Source organism: Barbus barbus, assembly GCF_936440315.1.
Source record: "Barbus barbus genome assembly, chromosome: 14".
NCBI lineage: Eukaryota > Metazoa > Chordata > Actinopteri > Cypriniformes > Cyprinidae > Barbus > Barbus barbus.
This window is the reverse complement of record NC_136742.1, coordinates 26,605,028-26,623,785: the sequence shown is the minus strand read 5'-3', so window position 1 is coordinate 26,623,785 and position 18,758 is coordinate 26,605,028. Positions and strand designations below refer to the sequence as shown.

General features: G+C 40.7%; 1 protein-coding gene across 1 annotated transcript; it reads right to left on the bottom strand.

Moving 5' to 3' along the window:
- Positions 1-278: 278 nt before the first annotated feature.
- Positions 279-18,447, bottom strand: LOC306880077 (tudor domain-containing protein 15-like). Its single transcript, XM_079433362.1, has 5 exons — positions 18,378-18,447; positions 17,902-18,007; positions 2,143-7,679; positions 850-878; positions 279-771 (listed from the first exon to the last, which is right to left on the bottom strand). Exons 2-4 carry the CDS (start codon positions 17,907-17,909, stop codon positions 865-867), a joined length of 5,559 nt encoding a protein of 1,852 aa, XP_079289488.1. The 5' UTR covers positions 17,910-18,007; positions 18,378-18,447; the 3' UTR covers positions 279-771; positions 850-864.
- Between the last annotated feature and the right edge of the window lie 311 nt (positions 18,448-18,758).

Here is an 18,758-nt window from a genome sequence, read left to right as displayed (position 1 = left end):
CGTGCCGTCGACATCCCCCTGTACTCTCATTGGTCAAATGTCACGAATGTTAAGAAAATGTTAAGAATCACGCTTTTTGATTGGCTGGAAATGTTATAGCGCTTCGACGCGATTGGCCCAAATGTCATAGCGCTTCGACGCGATTGGCTGTGCAGTTCGATTTCCGAAATATTGTCTAATCCTTCGGCAGCTGGCGCTCAGGTCGCAGTCTCCCCTGGAGGCATGGGTTCGAATCCCACTTCTTACAACAACCTTTTTCCACAGCTACTTGACAACATCTGTTGATTATCTTTTTATTGCGTGTTCCAACAGAACTAGAAATATTAACATTTTCACAAACAAAAAAACAACAACACTGTTAAACAGCACAATCAAACAGAGGTGAAATGTCAATTCTTATAATTACTAAATAAACTTTTGCTGTTGGAAACTTAAAGGCGTCATAGCCAACAGCCATCAATAAACCGAACATATATTTCATCAGTCACACACCCATTTATAGATACATAAGACCTGTCAAAAAGCTGGAAATCCAGTCTTTAGTTCTAAAACTAGATTTTTTTTCATCAAAAATATGATATAGTGTCATGGTTAAAATCTTGCGGCAACTATTATGATTGAACAATACAAATTTTACTCCATAAAACAAAATGCTCCATTTCCAGAACATCAATACTGAAACTAAAAATAATAGACAATTAAATCCAGCCATTCCAAAGCTGGACTGTTCTTTAAGTGCAATGTCCAGCGTAACTCGCCAGCATCTCTGTTCTGAAATAAACCAATTGAAAATATTAAGTTTACCTACATAATCAGTATACAGGACATTAATCAAATTTTCATACTTACGAAGCATAGGCCGCCTCACATCAGCTCACCTAAGATAAAAAAAAAAAAAAAAAAAAAAAAAAAAAAAAAAAGTAAGCCACAAGTTATTTACTTGAAATATAAAAGTAATATATAACATATAAAATAATTGGGTAAAGCTTTAAATTAGTTCTAGTCTACAATTCTTGGTTACATCAACCACTGATGAATATTATGAGACTATTTTATAAATACCTGAATATTGTAAAGACTTTCTCTATATGAATTGTTCAGGGGGTGACTAACTGAACAGTGAAATTCAGAAATTATTCATGCATAGATTAGACCACTTAAAGGCTTTTAGAAAGAAACCGATGATTATAGTGTGAATCTAGGTCTTCATTAAACACTACCAGTCAAAAGTCAAGTGGACACACTTGATTTTGTGTTTAGAGAAGAAATTATTTCTTGAATCATTTTAATCCATATGACTCAAGGCATTTTTTAATATGATCTACAACCAATAGGTGGCACTATCACCAAACTTTAAATACTGCTCAGATGGAAACTACTGACACCTACTGTGCTGTTTTAATATGACAAAGCACTACAAAAATACAACCTAATTGTTTTTTTAATATAGTCAACAAAGTCAACTTGACTGACTAAACTGCGTAGTGAGAATCATTACACTATGATTAAGTAACTGTTGAAATAATGAACTCTTTTGATGATTGGTCTGAAAGTCGTGTGAGCTAACTTTTCAAAAACAGTGGCACAACTCAGTTTTACAGCATTTGAGATTATAAAAGGAAACAGAAGTAAAATAATTGTGTTTCTAGACCAAACAGTGCATAAGCTATAAGCAGAAGTTGACTGACATCGTTTGTTTTATTTTTATTTCTTTTTTTCAGCACCAATATCTTGGAGAGCAGGATGGCCTGTGGCTAATTTAATGCCAAATAAATGTAATTTTGTAATTTATCTGTCTTATATATTACACAATGACAACAATATGCAGTAAAAAATATTTACATAATATTTACTTAATTCAAAATAATTGATTACAAAATTAGAACTTAAATAATAAAGAAAACGATATCTTCAAAAAACTTGTTCTATGAGCCTGTTAAACTATTTCAAACATAAGAAATAGTTGAAAACACTGTAACCATTTAAAAATTATCTTTCTTCAGTATTTAACTCCTTATTAAGAATTGAGTAGGTGTGTCCAAACATTTGACTAGCAGGCTATGTACTGTGGACCATAAAGACAGAAAAGAAAGTTAAATTAATACAATAGATGATAGTAGGTTTATCATTATTCTCACTCACATTGTTTGACACCTGATGTACTAAGCGTTGCCCTCTCTACAGGTCCGAGATCTTCACTGCTGTTCTTAGGGTATCTGTTTTGCTCCCCAACAGAATCTTGAGATGACTTTGAAGAGAGTGGCTGAGAACATTCGACTTGGCTTGTGTGCTCAGTTGTCGTGGATAAAACACTCACACTGCTGGAGATGTCTTGTTTAGATTCCCTGTTTGGTCCTAGCTCTTGCTGAACCCTGATTCCAAGCATATTATCGATATACATGGCATGATCAGCATCTACTAACTCTTTCGCGAGATTTTGTTTTCCAGTGACAATGTCGACCTCCCATTGTGTGTCAGAAACATGCTGTCTGAAACGTATCTGAAGGTTGCTATGACACATACAGCTCTGGAAGAAAACGATGGCATCATCAGACCAGTCCTGGCCTTTGGGCTTAACTCCCCTTAGTAAACAATGGTAGGTGACTTTAGGTAATCTACTGAGCTCCTCTGGAAGTTTTTTTAGCTGGCCAACATCCTGTCGAGACAGAACTACATACTGGCCGTAGTCAACCAAGTTCATGAGCACCGATGTGGAATCGCACTGCACGATCTCTGCCCTGAACCATTTTTTCTTCTCTGCCAATTTCACCAAACAGCTCGCACCAGGGACGAAATGAACCTCTGGTAATGGCGCCAACACTTCGGGAAGGTTCTCAAGAATGGCAGAGACTGTATCTACAATCAAAAGCAGGTCTTCAAGAATGACGTAAAATTCGGATGGGGTTGTGATGGCTGCTGCAAATCCTTTATATTCAAAGTTCATTTGGACAGGGGCCTGGAATAGGGTCTGTGGTCGATCCAAGCTGCTCTTTGAAGATGCGTCTTGGAAGCGAGAATGGTCAAGTGACATATCAGGACTTTTCACTGACTTCTTGTCTTTCACATCTTGCAGAGCAACGCTAACAGGTGCCTTAGAGGTTTCAAGGTCATTAGCATTACAAGCAGAAAGATTTTCTTGCAACATACTTGAATTTTTAGTCACTGAAATTCTTGTCGCACATGGTGTTTGGAAGTTAACCTTTCTCTTTCTTGTTCTCTTTCTCAAAAACTCTTTAGTTTTGATGCATGTTGGCAGGAAAGTGACTACTTTCTTTATTTGATTGTTTCCAAGTTCACATTTGCGTTGTTGTGTGTTTGGCTTGGTCTTTTGCCGGAAGGTTCTCACTTCTGTCTGAGTGTTTTTGAGTTCACATTTGCCCTGTTGTGTGTATGGCTTGGTCTTTTGCTGGAAGGTTTTAACTGCTTGAGCCTCGTGGATGTCAGAATCTGTTTGGTTGTTGCTCTGGAACGCTTTTGGAAATTTGTCTTGACTTGTCAAATCTACATCTTTGCTTTGATCGCCATCATACTTTGATTCCCCACGCACATGGCCATCCTCAACAATCTCGATCCTCACTTCCCATGAATTTTCAAGCTTTCGAATGAATTCAACCATTAAAGGCTTACCAACTGCTTCCTTGATAAAAGAGTCATTTTCAAAAGAGTAAGGTTTCGCAAGTGTACATGGAGTGCTCAATCTGGGCTGAGACAAAAACGTATTGGTTAGCATGTGAACACTCTTCCTGTCCACAGTTGCAGTATTGCCGTAATCAATAAACTCGACTGCTAAGTGGCCACAGTTTGATGTGCTAGTGACAACAGCTCTGTACAAAGCCAAGTCTTCTTCATATTCAGCCACAACGAGGTCCCCTACTTTTACTTCAGTTTCCACATTTTTCATGTTATCCTTGAAGACAGGGCTGTTTAGTTCCTCACCCATCTGAAGGATGTTTGGTTCATCGTCTTCCATCTGGACAAAGAAGCTTCTAACAGAATTGCATTGAGAGATGAAGCCCACACCTTTAGAAGCTGGTTCCATTTTGACAGCAGGAAGATCACAAAGTTTTGGCAAGCTCTGTTGAGGAGGCACCACTTTAAGAGAGCAGGGCCTGTCCTGCCTTTCTGCTTTTATTGGTCCTTTGCGTTCTGCTTTGGGAGATTTTGTGGGTTTTGGAGTTTGTTTATCAACCTGTTTGGTTTTACCACGTCCCCTTGCTTTGGAGTTCACTATACTGTTTGAAACGTCAACATCCGCTTCTTCTTTGAGGGAATCTAAGGCAGGTATGCTGACAGCCAGATCATATTTTTCCACACCCTGAGTTGACATGAGTTCTTTGACTTTTTCATTGACATGCACATTTCCATCATAAAGATCACAAACAAAATGCCCATTTTTGTCCCTTGAAACAAACTTGACACAGAAGGATTCGTTGAGGATGTTAGTCTCGAGCCACGTGTTGACTTCTGGCAAATGTTCCCCCTCTGGAACATTCGAAAGACTGCATCTCAGAGCCTGCATTGGTGTCATCAATAAGTCAACTGCTGTTGTGGGAATTGGCATAATACTTGTTTTCTCAGAAATTTGCATATCACCATAATCGACAAAGAACACGCTCACATGCTGATGGGATTGAACAGGGTGCGTCAGAGCTCTGTACCACTTGCCATCACAGATATATTTGGCCAGGCAAACATTACCACTGCAGTCCCCAGATGTCACAATCAAGAGTTGACTTTCTTCGGCAACTCTCTCCATCAGCATATCAATGATCTCTGTATTCCTGTCAAGCTGGAAATAGATTTCCCAAGGACTGCAAACTTGAGTAACGTGCACCAGTTCTTCACTGCCAGAACTTATGTTGAAAGAAGAGTAAACAAAGGAGCGAGGGTGGGCTGATGAGATTAGCTGCTTCGGAATTTGCATTTCCTTTGCAACGCCTTTCTCTACAAGGTACGAGGTGGCCTGTTGAAGAGGCGTATGAATGGTGACCACATAGAGGAGACCTTTTCCTTCCTCATAAAGATGGGATTGAATTCTGCATACACTGGGCAAATCCTCAGACACAAAATCCCTGAACAAATTGCATGCTTCTGCACTCCAAGAACTTCCAACAGGTTCAATCAAGTTTAAAGTACATCTAAATGCTTGTTCATGAAGTTCAAAGAATTGTGGTGCAAGAGCTTGGATATTTTGCTTCTTTTCCTGGATAATTATGCCAAAGTCAACCAATATCAAATACGGTTCATAGTTTTTTTCTTCTAGCATGCATGCTCTATGCCATCGGTTGTCCTGTGGAGACTTTACAGCACAGCATACTGCAAGCGACTTGAATGCAATTGTGTGCGTTTGGTAAAACACCTGCATCTCTTCCATCAATTTGTCCAGATCAACTTGTGTGCTTTCGTTTTGGCACCAAAAATCAGAGGGAGAATTTATGTGTGAGCAAATGACACTTAATTCAGATCCAGGTTTGAAATGTATTGGTTTGAAAGTGTCAGCAGGAACGACCTTCGGCTTAGTTGTCTCACTGGCAGTACATCTTTCAGCGTCATCCTGTTGTTCACACTCTGGTTTCACATGATAGGGGTTGGGCCTAGAAGATGTGACTTTGCAAAAGGTCACCACATGACAGTCCTTTCTATTTTTTTTCTTGCTCAGACCATTTCCCTTATCTTTACATGACGGCTCCATTTTAACAGATACAAATGCCGGGTTGTATCTCCAATCCAGGGCCATTTTTGCTGTTGTCATGATGATTGCAATGCTAGTATTACTTTCAGCTCCTCTCTCAAAAAGATCAACAACATATTTGCCATTTTTCCTGTGAATGATATGAACCATCAAAGTATTGCCTGATGTGACTTCCCTAAAGAAGTTGGATGCTGTGGTTGTCCAGATGTCCTCAAAGGGAGCGACATGTGCTAAAGCACATTTCAGTGCAAATTCTGGTTGAATGGCAAACTTTCTGGGAAGCTTCTTAATTAACATGCTTGGCACCTTTTCAATGTTCCCGAAGTCAATGAAAAACACCTCAGCTCCTTTTTCCAAAGTGTCTACTATAAGGGCCCTGTAGTAATGCATGTCTTTTTCAAACATTGCACAGCAAAGTGCACCAGGCACTGGGTCTTCAAAAACCTCCTCATTCAACTGTAGTTTGTTGAAGTAATCTTTCATTTCTTCAGTCATGCTTTCAAAATCAGAATTTTGTTCTTTTGTCCTTATCCAGAAATGCTTTGGACTCTGGACATGCACCACATAACCCTCAAAAAGAGAACCGTCAGGTATTGCTCGACTAGGAACTGTATCAGAAGTCTGGACTGCTTTCATCTCTGTTGCATACATCGTTTCGAGGACATTTTGGAGAAAGTTGGACTTGCTGTCAAGCACTTCACTTTCAAGCGGTTTAACTTCAGCTTTCTCCTCTGAATGCTTCTCAGCAGTGCTCAATGTGACCAAGTAGAAGTTCTGATCTTTGTGAAAGTCATCGATTTCAACCTCCAAAGCCTTCCCCAGCAACCCAGTCTTGAGAAGCTCTAGTTGTTGGTTTTTAATGGTCTCTTCTTGTTCTTCCAAGCATGACAGTGAACATGGGAATGCCATGATCGGTGTTGAGAGGAATTCTGATGGTAGCTGAAGGATGTTTTCAACTTTCACCGATTCACAATAGCCACTGTCGACAAACACAACTCGAACCTGAGAGTTGAGAGGGAGACATTGCAGAAATCCTCTGTGCCATTTTTCATCTTTCCCTTTGACTGCACAGAGCAAGCCGAGATTTTCAAGAGGTTTACTGCTTAGGGAACCACAGCTTGATTCACATGCAAGTGCCAATTTGTTTGACATTTCTTGTAGGTCCTTGCTCATGGAGGACAGTCGAAAGTAGAATAATCTAGGGTTCACGGCTGCGGCTACGACGACTCTTACTTTTTGACCAACTTTCAGCTTTGGGCCATTGAGTGACAGAATCTCTTCGAAGCCCAGCAGGCTTGAGGATTTGAGGCAACATTCTTGCCCCATTTGGTTTTCAATCAAGAGATCTGGGACAGATTTATTACTTTGTGGAATCGGTTCCTCAATAAGCATCTCAACTAGTAGCAGAAATGTACTAGTGTCCACATGTCTCCCAAGCCTCAGTTTTAACAAGTCACAATTAATGTCTGGAACTTCAAGTAAGAGGACAAGGTATGGCAGACGGGCATGGATATATCCTTTAATCTGACTGCCTATCAAGGAAGAGAAATAACTCTCAGTCAAACTGTCCCATCGGTTCTGAACTGGCAGTATGTTGGCAAAGAAACCGCAGACAATTTTTGGTGGGAGCATAAGCAGTGTGTCAGATATACAGGACAAATGGCTGGGCCCAACAATCAAAACATCTCCATGGTCCAGCAAAAACACGTGGAACAAATCCTTCTGGATATTTTGGACTCTTCCTCTGAACCAGCGACCAGACATGGCATCTTCTACCAGACAAAGTTCTCCAACTTTAACAGAAACTTTCGATTTCACAGCATTTAGAATTTCAACTTGAAGAATGTTGTAGTCCAGTTCACAGATGGTCATATATTGGCCCTGAAAGTGTACCAATGTGTCCTCAGGACTGCAGTCAATGTGAGTCAGCTTCAGCTCTACAGACCACAAAACACATGGAGCCAGGAGCTTTGACTCCTCTTTTGCCCTAAAATACAAAAAAAATCTTATCAACGTTCTGAAACATGCACTTTAAATCTGTGACCAGGTAAATGACAGCTTTGGCTCATGTTTTCACAAAATTGCAGTGGTGTCATCAGGGGCGTCGCTAAGGCTAAATATTCGGGGCTCGAGTCCTGAATGATTTTAATCTAGCCCTGAATGTTTTGTCCTTAAATCCCAGGAATTTTGCCATAGAGTTCAGAAGAAATGCAATAGAAATTAAGTAAATGTTGATCGTTTTAGTTGGCCACTGTCGCCGTTTACAGTACGCGATTCTGACTGACATCGCTCTACACACACACACATACACTAACTCACACACCACGCGACTTAATCCTTAAGCGAGTGTGACAGAAATGTAAAAAAAAAAAACAAAATGGTCAGTTTAGCACAGAGTGGACGACAAATAAAGGTCAAAAAAAAGAATCAAACGACTATACTTTCTTTTTGGCAGAACACAAAGAAAGGTACCTTTTAGTTTTTTCAAACTATCCCAAAAAAAAAAACACACACCCACCCCATATTCAAATAATAATAATATATTCTACAAACAAATAAACTCAAAACGAAGGGGAATAAAGCAGGGGTTTTCAAAGTGTGGGGGTGCCAGAGCATGACAGGGGAGACGTGCAGTCTGCTGATAAAAAAGAAACATTTACGTATTAGTGGTATAGATTAATTATTTCCCTATATCACTGTAATGACATCGAGGATTACTAGTGTGTGAAAAGGCAGAAATCACAGTCTGAGCGCAAATATCCACATACTGCATGCCCGTAGCCATGGGGGGGGGGGGGGGGGGGGGGGGGGGTTTAAAGACCCAAAGGTCCATAATTTAAGTACTTTTTTTTTTTTTTTTAAATAAACAAGTGTTCTTTTAAATAACAACGATATTTAAAGTCATACAAAGTATTAAATACCTTTAATTAGTATAAGAAAAAATTATAAATTTAGGTCTTAAATTTGGGGAAGGAAAGACAAGAATTGCGTTAGGATTAAATGTGCTAGTCATTTCCGCTCGGATCAAATTCAAACAGCAGCGGAGCGCAAGTTTAGAGCAGATGCATTTACTAGCGAGCACTAAAGAGCGCTGTGAGATCCAGAATGAAGTGCTTGAAATCAGCGAAGGACACAATCGGCGATTTAAACAGATGAAATGGTGCTGACAAACAGGAAAAACACTGTGCGCAACGAACGAGACAGTCAGAATCATTTACCATGGATTTATTTTACTGTAACACTAACTGCACCATGGTATTACGGCAGAAATGAGGGATATATCGAATTGTATATTTTTAAATGTATACATGTATTAAATGAGTAATGTAATATAATTACAGTATTTTGTGATTAAGCTAGTTTGTGCATTTATACTAAACCTATTAGACCACTGTTCTTCATACAAATACCTAGAACCATGTAGGCCAAGTTAATTTTTATACCATGGCATTGAGGTGCTATAGGCCTGTGTTTTTACTGGTTAATTTTAATAACTCAAACAGTCAGAATAATAAAATTTCACCATATAAAAATGAGGTTGTTATATTTCTTATCCACCTTTTCCTTCAATGTGGAAGTAAGCCTATGGGTGAGACTTCCGGTTCATTAGCTTCCGGTTCTATAGGTAAATAATATGCAGTAAATGGTAAAACTGTTTGCACTACAAACCAGTGTGTTCATAATTAAGACAATACATTAAAATGACATGGTAAGACACAACAATTTTCAATATCAAGCAGCAAAACAAACTGTTTTGTTCTGCTAAAAATAGCTGAATGCGGATGAGACCGGAAGCTAGACCCATAGAATTTTCAAATGTCCGCGTCCATTTTTAGAGCAAGAAAAAGGTGGATAGATGTTACTTTTCTTGATAATGAACATTAATTTACATCTGCATCCTAACAGATGTAATCCTGCATCCTCAAACTACTGTCAAATGTGCATTTTTAATAGACAAAAAAGTAATATTTAGTATACAATAAGTATAATATTGCAGCCTGCACTGCAAACTGTGCTGAAGATACATGTAATCAAAGTCACGCAACACAAACCTATTTCATGATTTGAAAAACCAGCCTATCACTCATTAGAACAGGGATCACCAGACTCGGTCCTGGAGCGCCGGTGTCCTGCAGAGTTTAGTTCCAACTTGCCTCAACACCACCTGCCAGGAAATTTCTAGTATACCTAGCAAGACCTTGATTAGCCGATTCAGGTGTATTTAAACTCTGCAGGACACCGGCATTCCAGGACCAAGTGTGGTGACCCCTGCATTAGAGCATGCAGAAACTAGGAAATTCATTTTTCAATTAAGATATTTATTTTGTTAATGAAAAATGACTGGAAAAGTGTCAAGAATTCGAAGACATGAAGTGTTTGACATGTTCTCACCATAAAGAGTAGTTTAAAACCACAATTAAGTTTGCAGATGACACCACACTGATCGGCCTCATCCAGGACGGTGATGAGTCTGCTTACAGACAGGAGGTTAAGGAACTGGCTGTCTGGTGCAGTCTTAACAACCTGGAGCTTAAAGTCTGGCTTCTACAACTTTCACTTAGGGGCAAAAATATGCCTTTAAATTTGAAAGAAATAAAGGTCTGAAATTTATCATGATTGTGATTTATCATTAACATGATTTATCATGATTTCATGATATCATGAAATTAATCATGTGGTTCGAGATGGCGCTGCAGATGGCAGCTACTGTGCGTTGCTCTTCAGCGTTTGTACTGTTTTTGTTTGTTTTTCCTGTTTTTTGTTACTCAAATACGATCAGTTTTACCAGGGATGACCTGCTGAACATTCGGCAGAACACACCACAAAATCTTTTACTGGATTTTGACTACTCGGACGTTTTGTTGGACACTTTAGTTGGTGGAGCCGTAGCTCTGGCCAAACGCTTCAGGAGGACGCGCAGACGGGGAAAGCGAGCCGGCGCCCGCGAAGCTTCGTCAGCGAATGCCGTTGCCTAGCATCCATCTAGCGAATCTCCGCTCTCTACCCAACAAAACGGACGACCTCCTTCTGCTCTCCCGGACAAACAAGGATTTTTCTAACTCTGCTGCTCTGCGTACTACATCTGCCTAATTTCCAGCTGATCAGAGCAGATCGGGACACAGAATCAACGGGGAAATCTCGTGGCGGCAGGACGTGCTTTTACATCAATGAGAGGTGGTGTACAGATGTAACGGTGTTAAAGAAGATGTGCTGTTCAGATCTAGAAATGCTCTTCATTAACTGCAAGCCGTTCTATTCGCCGTGGGAGTTCTGCTCGTTCCTTCTCGTGAGTGTCTACATTCCACCGCAAGCGCACGTGAGCACAGCTTTACAGAAACTCGCTGATATGATCACAGAGAGTGAGCAACAACACCCGTACTCTGTTTTAATCATTCTCGGGGACTTTAATAAAGCAAATCTCTCCCGCGAACTGCCAAAATACAGACAGCACATCACTGTTACACAGCGATAAAGGACGCATATCACTCGGTTCCACGAGCAGCTTTAGGACTCTCTGATCACTGTTTGGTTCATCTTATTCCGTCCTACAGGCAGAAATTTAAATCTGCAAAACCTGTATTAAGAACTGTTAAAAGATGGACTAATGAAACGGAGCAGGATTTACAAGCCTGTTTCTCTCTCACTGACTGGACTGTTTTTGAAAATGCTGCCAACGATCTGGACGAGCTCACAGAGACTGTAACATCTTATATCAGTTTCTGTGAGGATATGTGCATTCCTACCAGGACTCATTTAACCTACAACAATGACAAACCATGGTTCACTGCAAAACTCAGGCAGCTCCGTCAGGCCAAAGAAGATGCTTATAGAAAGGGGGATAAAGTCTTGTATAAACAGGCACAAATACACGATGAAAAAGGAGATCAGAGTGGCAAAGAGGAATTATTCTAACAAGCTAAGGAACAAATTTTCTTCCAGTGATCCTGCTTCAGTGTGGAAAGGTATGAAGGATATCACCAGTTACAAGTCACCATCCCCCAGCACTCTGGAGAATCAAGAACTGGCAGACGATTTTAAATACTTTTACTGTAGGTTTGAAAAAACAACCCACACCTGCCCTGAACACCTCTCCACACAACCATTAACACCTCCAGCAACCCCCTCTCCCCCACACCTACAATTCAAATCAGTGAAAATGACATGTGCCAGATCTTCAGAAAGAACTAAAGAAGGAAAGCACCAGGCCCAGACGTTGTGTCACCAGCCTGCCTAAAAACCTGTGCTGATCAGCTGGCCCCCATCTTCACACAGATCTTCAACATATCACTGGAACTGTACGAAGTCCCCTCATGCTTCAAACGCTCCACCATCATCCCCGTCCCAAAGAAACCCATAATTACTGGACTTCATGACTACAGACCTGTGGCTCTAACGTCTGTGGTCATGAAATCATTTGAAAGACTGGTTTTGGCTTATCTGAAGGACATCACTGGACCCTTACTGGACCCCCTGCAGTTTACCTACAGAGCAAACAGGTCTGTGGATGATGCTGTCAATATGGGACTGCACTTCATCCTGCAGTATCAGGACAAACCAGGGAATTATGTGAGGATCCTGTTTGTGGACTTCAGCTCCGCTTTTAACACCATAATCACGGACACCCTTCAGAATAAATGGTCTCTGCTCTCTGTCCCCACCTCCGTCTGTCAGTGGATCACCAGCTTCCTGACAGACAGCAGTTAGTTTGGTAAATCCACATCCAGCACTCGTACCATCAGCACTGGAGCTCCTCCGGGCTGCGTTCTCTCCCCACTGCTCTTCTCCCTCTACACCAACGACTGCACATCTAAAGACCCCTCTGTCAAGCTCCTGAAGTTTGCAGATGACACCACACTGATCTGCCTCATTCAGGATGATGACGAGTCTGCTTACAGACAGGAGGTTAAGGAGCTGGCTGTATTGTGCAATCCTAACAACCTGGAGCTGAACCCGCTCAAAACTGTGGAGATGATCGTGGACTTCAGGAGAAACCCCCTGCACTCCCCCCACTCACCATCATGAACAGCACTGTAACAACAGTGGAGTCATTCAGATTCCTGGGCACCACCATCTCTCAGGACCTGAAGTGGGACAATCGCATTGACTCTATTGTGAAAAAGGCCCAGCAGAGGTTGTACTTCCTTCGCCAGCAGATGAAGTTCAACCTGCCACAGGAGCTGCTGAAACAATTCTATTCTGCCATCACTGAATCCGTCCTCTGCACTTCTATAACTGTCTGGTTCAGCTCAGCTAACAAATCTGACCTCAGAAGACTACGGAGAGTAGTCCGGACCGCTGAGCGAATCATTGGTACAACCCTCCCCACTCTCCAAGAACTGTACTTATCCAGAGTGAGCAAAAGGGCTGGTAAAATCACTCTGGACCCCTCACATCCAGCACACTCCCTCTTTGAACTGTTACCGTCTGGTCGACGCTACAGAGCTCTGAGAACCAGAACGACCAGGCACAGAAACAGTTTCTTCCCTCAGGCAATCCATCTCATGAACACTTGACAATAAAACGTGGAACACACAACTCTTAATATTTATTCACCACACTTGCTTGCTTTATCTAATTTTTTTCATTTCAAATTTGCACATATCAGACCTGTACACACATAATTGTCTATATTATATATTGTGTTTTTGCTGTTTTGTACATTGCCTATTTGGATATTTGTATTATTCTTTATTCTCTGTGTCCTGTCCTGTTGCTGTCTCTCTGTTGCACTGTTGAGCTTCTGTCACTGTAACAAATTCCTCGTATGTGTAAACATACTTGACCAATAAAGCTCATTCTGATTCTGATGATAATTATCTATATCGACTGATATAAAACATTTTATTGTGAATTTTTTTGGCCATATTGTCCAGCCCTACTTTCAAGGGAACTGAGTGACTTCAGAAAAGTTTCGATGCCATTTTCATTTAATGAAGTTTTATTAACAAAGTTCGGGAGGAGCACGTCAGATACTTAGCCTAATTAACACAGGAGGTTCACACTCAAATTAATCAATGTACTGATATAAACACTGCTTACATACCTCTATTCATTTGACGGATAATCAGCATTCGGTTTGCACCTTTTACCATTACATCACAGACTCAACTTGTCCCGTCCAAACAACGAGACATGGCCGCCGAGCTCCAGGCTTCGCCGCGGCCACTGCTCTCTGCCGAGGCTTAACCTAGTCTCCACTGGCGTCGCTTCCATCCTCTTATCATTCGGACGCAACAATATCATCCGTGCCAACAATCCCTCCGATCGGAAAGTGGTTTGTCACTCACTCCTAAATTCACTCCAGCGGCCAATAGATCGAGAAAAGCTCTGAACTCGCCTCGCTCGACACCACCGTCGTCTCCGCGAGCGTCGGGTCACAGCAGCAAGCCTTCAACAAGCCTGGGCCGCGCCCCAGTTTTCACCGCAGCAAAGCCTCACTCGCAGACAGACAGACAACCTTACCTTTTCCATCCTACGACCACTCAACTTTACCCTTCTGTCTTACCTGTCCGATGCCGTGAGTCTTGATCTCCCATCGGACGTCGGCGAGAGACTCCCGACCACACAACCTTACCTTTCCGTCCGAAGGTCAGCGAGGCCCAGCCGTCTAACACCATGGGTCTCGTTACCCCCGTTGAACGCTGTCTGAAACCTCTCAGCCAAACCTCACTTCCTTTTTCCCCGCCTGGCGAGGCTTACCTGTTCGATGTCCTGAGTCTTATCTCCCATCAGATGCTGCGAGAGCCCTCCCAGTCCGGTTTTCCTTTTCTCCCTACCTGCCCGGCGTGGCTTACCCGTCTGAAGCAATGAGTCTTGATCTCATGTCAGACGCCGGCGAGAGCTCTCCCGGCTGGGCTCCTATACTTGCCGCCCGCAAGCGAGGCTCATCCATCCGATGCCGTGAGTCTTGATCTCCCATCGAATGTCCCAAACTCTTTTTACCGGCCAAGCCGATAGGACCCCCTCGTCCGACGTCGGGAGTCTTGATCTCCAGTCGGAGGCTTCATGGGCCCTCTCGGTCAGCTACCCGCCCTCTGATTAGCAGGGGCTGACGGCCAGCAGGGCCCGTACGCCAACCCCGCAGTCCACCAGCGGCCAGTCGGGCCTACCCATCCTATGCCAAGCCGCTCCCACAGAACACACAGGCTTTTGGCCTGCCATAAAGGCGATTTCTCAAAACCAGCTCCCGCCAGATCTCAGTGTTTGGGGGGTTCTTAGTCTGGCGGCTGTCCAACACAATTGCTTTTTGGGGGGTACTCTGGGTTCGGGCCATTCCTGAGCCCGGAGCCCTTCCCCAGGACAGCACGCCAACTACGCATTATTATACTCGCCAAATATGCATTACCTTACTCTTGCTAAATATATGTAAGTGTGAACTCGTGAAATTATGTTTTATTAACAAAGTTCGGGAGGAGCGCGTCAGATACTTAGCCTAATTAACACAGGAGGTTTGCACTCAAATTAATCAATGCACTGATATAAATACAGCTGACACACCTCTATTCATTTGATGGATAATCAGCATCCCTCCTCCACCCCTTCTCCACTCAAGAGGTATCACTAGAGTTCGCACCACACTATGGGGGGGTACTCTGAGTTTGGGCCATTCCTGACCCCAGAGCCTTTCCCCAGGAGAGCACGCCAACTACGCATTACTATACTCACCAAATACGTATTACCTTACTCGTGCTAAAAAAATGTAAGTGTGAACTAGTGAAATGCCTGATAAAGTAGCATTTCTGAACACCGCACCTCTTTATGTACAGCCATCACTGGCGAAATCACTGTATTTCTGCCATCCAAAAGACGCCAGAGACCTATTGACAGAGAATGAATGTGCATTTGCAATAAGCCTCTTTGTTTTTGTTCAGATCAATACGAAAATCCACCCATGAATTTACGCAGCAAACACGCAGAGCTGTAAATTTGAAAAAAAATTGTGAAAACCTGTATCTGAGCTGTAAATCATGATATCGGTTTAATATGTTTGCTCTATCCCGCTCATACCATAGAAATTTAATTTCTGCAGGTAACAAAAAGCCTTAAATTTAATTTTAAAAATCCTGCAGATACCATGTAAGCCTAAATAGTTAAATAAATTCCCTTCCTTTATATTTGTTGATATTTGTGTTTTGAAAAGGAGGACAGACTGCATAAGATCCAGACATTGAAAGGGGCCCAGAATGGGGGTCCAGAAAACTCAGTGGAGGGGTATTGCATGGGTCAAAGAAGAACACGGTACACTCTGACCAGGAGTGGTTCTAGACCCTTTTTAGATTCAATTTGGGTTCAATTTGCACACTGAAAATGGCTTGGAGCTCTTAGTTTTGAACCCTCAAAGTGCATCAGATTAATGCATTTAAATTTAAAATGTATAAAGTTTTCTCCACGGGGGGGCATGCCCCCAGACCCCCCTAGGGGGAAGCAGGACCACCCACCACTGCCTCACTAAGTCTTACATGAGCATTATATGAGCCTCCAACCACGTCCATTAGCCCCTGATGTTTTGGTCGCAGCCACAGATATTTTCAAATCCTAGAAAAGCCCCTTGGTGTCAATACAATGCCATCCCGGGATGGGCATTTGGATATGTGGCAAGGGCAATGAAAGTCAGTATGGGAATAAATAAATAAAAATAAGTTTTGCCAGAAAAAATAATGTATGAAGCATTACTGTCACAATGCAAAATAGAGGAAGTGAATATACACAAATCAAATAAACCCATTTGCAGTATATTCTGAAATATTAAAAATAAAAAAAAAAGTTGAGGAAACTTAAGTTTAAGGCAACCAGCTTCAGCAGATTTCAGCAGTTTAAAAGTTCTAAATTTTTATTTTTTACAGTGAAATAAAGAAAAAATAATATTTCAAAGCAAAAGCACAAGATAGAACAGAAATAAATAAAATATTGAATCTTCTTTCAGTGTGCGGTCTTTAAAACAATATGTTAAAGAACTCCTATTGTTGCGAATAAACTCAGACTAAGAACAAATTAAATGCTAAATAGGAAAGAAAAAAAAACAAAAAAAAAAAACAGCATTACTTAAAATTATTGTACTCAGAACAAACTATTTTAATTCATAAATTTTAGCCACTTACGTTACTTGGGCAAATGGGCAATCTAAGGAAAATAATTATACTGAGAGACTGGCTTTATGACAAGCACAGTGAAACACAGCAAAACATTACAATTTAAATTCCATGTCAACATCCAACACATATCACATGCTAACAAACTATTATGCTTGTTCAACAATTTTCAGCAGAATAAATTATTTTACAAAGTGGGGGAATAAAATCCGGCACGGATTAACAAAGTTACGGTAATGCTCAATTCAGCTGCATGCGTACAGCAAATACAACAACAGATAAGAAGACAACTAAAATAAGAAATCAGTGAAGAAATTAAAATGTCATTAAAAAGTCTTAAGCATTCTTTCAAAAAAGACCAGCATGCAAATGATGTTTGGTAGTCCTTAAAACAACAGCGCAGTCTGGTCACATTTGTTTGAATGAAAACCCAATGCAAAGCCAATCTTTTATTGACAGGGCACTGCACACATATAGAATCTTGGTTATCAGTGGTTTGCATTCATTTTAATTGCTTTGTGAGCATCACAATGTTATGTTAGCGCCACATACTCATAAAACACATCTGTTCAAATACAGATATATTGCTATAAAATAAGACATATCAGGCTGCATTTGATTAATCTCTTAATTTTTAAATTTGTATCAATATTTACACTACAATAAAGCTATTTTTCCACTGAATTCTAGTAAAATATTTAAGCAGTATAATGTTTTTCTCAAGCCACTCAAACATCAATAGTTTGGCACAAACACTGTATGCCTATTAAATAACTTAAGCACTCCAAATTCAAAGCAAAACAACAGTAACAAATACTGCAAGTGCATACAAATGATTGACTGTGCTTTCTGCCTTTTTAGATTTCAATAAAAGAACAAGCGGGAGTTTATGGTACAGTATGGGGCTTGTTAGGCTCACGCCCTCTTTAAATTCATTTCTAACATTTTCTTGTTGACTTTTTATTTTTTTTTAGATAAAGCTAATGATCATATACAAACTTTCTGTAGATATTGAGATAGCACAGCAAGTCCGCAGCACATCATTTGGTACTAAAAACTACATAAATATAGCTATGCACATGACAGAATGTTCAAGAAACGACATAAATTAACCCTTACCTCTCCATTTGACTCAAAGGCACATGAATCCAATCTAATTATGCAGTCGTGGTAAATGTTAAGGCACAGAGCACGTCTGCCACAGCATGGGATGGAGGTCAACACACTATTAAAATAGCGTTAATATACAACACATACAAGTTAATTTATGTCCCTGCAATAGTATCATGTTATTGTAGACTGATTATTATGCATTTCTGAGCTGCATAAATGTCTCATAAATATACAAACACTAGATTGTAGCAAGTAACACCTGACGACTATGTTAACTCTATTAAACAACAACTTATATATTCGCATTTCATCATTTATGAATCGTTTAATCAGTATTCTCTGCATGACAACAGTCGACCTGACAGATTATAAGGTGTATTTGTTGAAAAGTAGTTTTTGATTGAATACCGAAGCCATGAACACCGAATGTATTATATTCAAACATTTTGTCTGTACAATTTATAAATTGAGTTGTGTTTTACCTTCTCGTCTCGGAGCGCGCATCATGTTTTCTGGAGATTGCGCGCGGCCTTGACACGTGCTGTAAGACGCAGCGTTTGTGGACCAATAAGGAATCTTCTACATATTTCAACAATGAAATGGACCGAGGCTAGTTGTCACACAGGTAGGTTGTTTGTATTAGTAACTTTTACAGTCGATTTTCAATCGTATTTCGAATGATACAAATGTTTGTTTTCTAAAGCAGGACCTTTTTTTAAATAAAGCTTCATCATATTTTTGGTACTCTTGGGTGAACAAGAACCTAATAAAAGCACACAAGCATCAGGGCTATAGTTAAATCAAATTGAACCTAAAACCATTTTACAAATCGTTACTTAAAAACAAAACAAATTAAATGATAT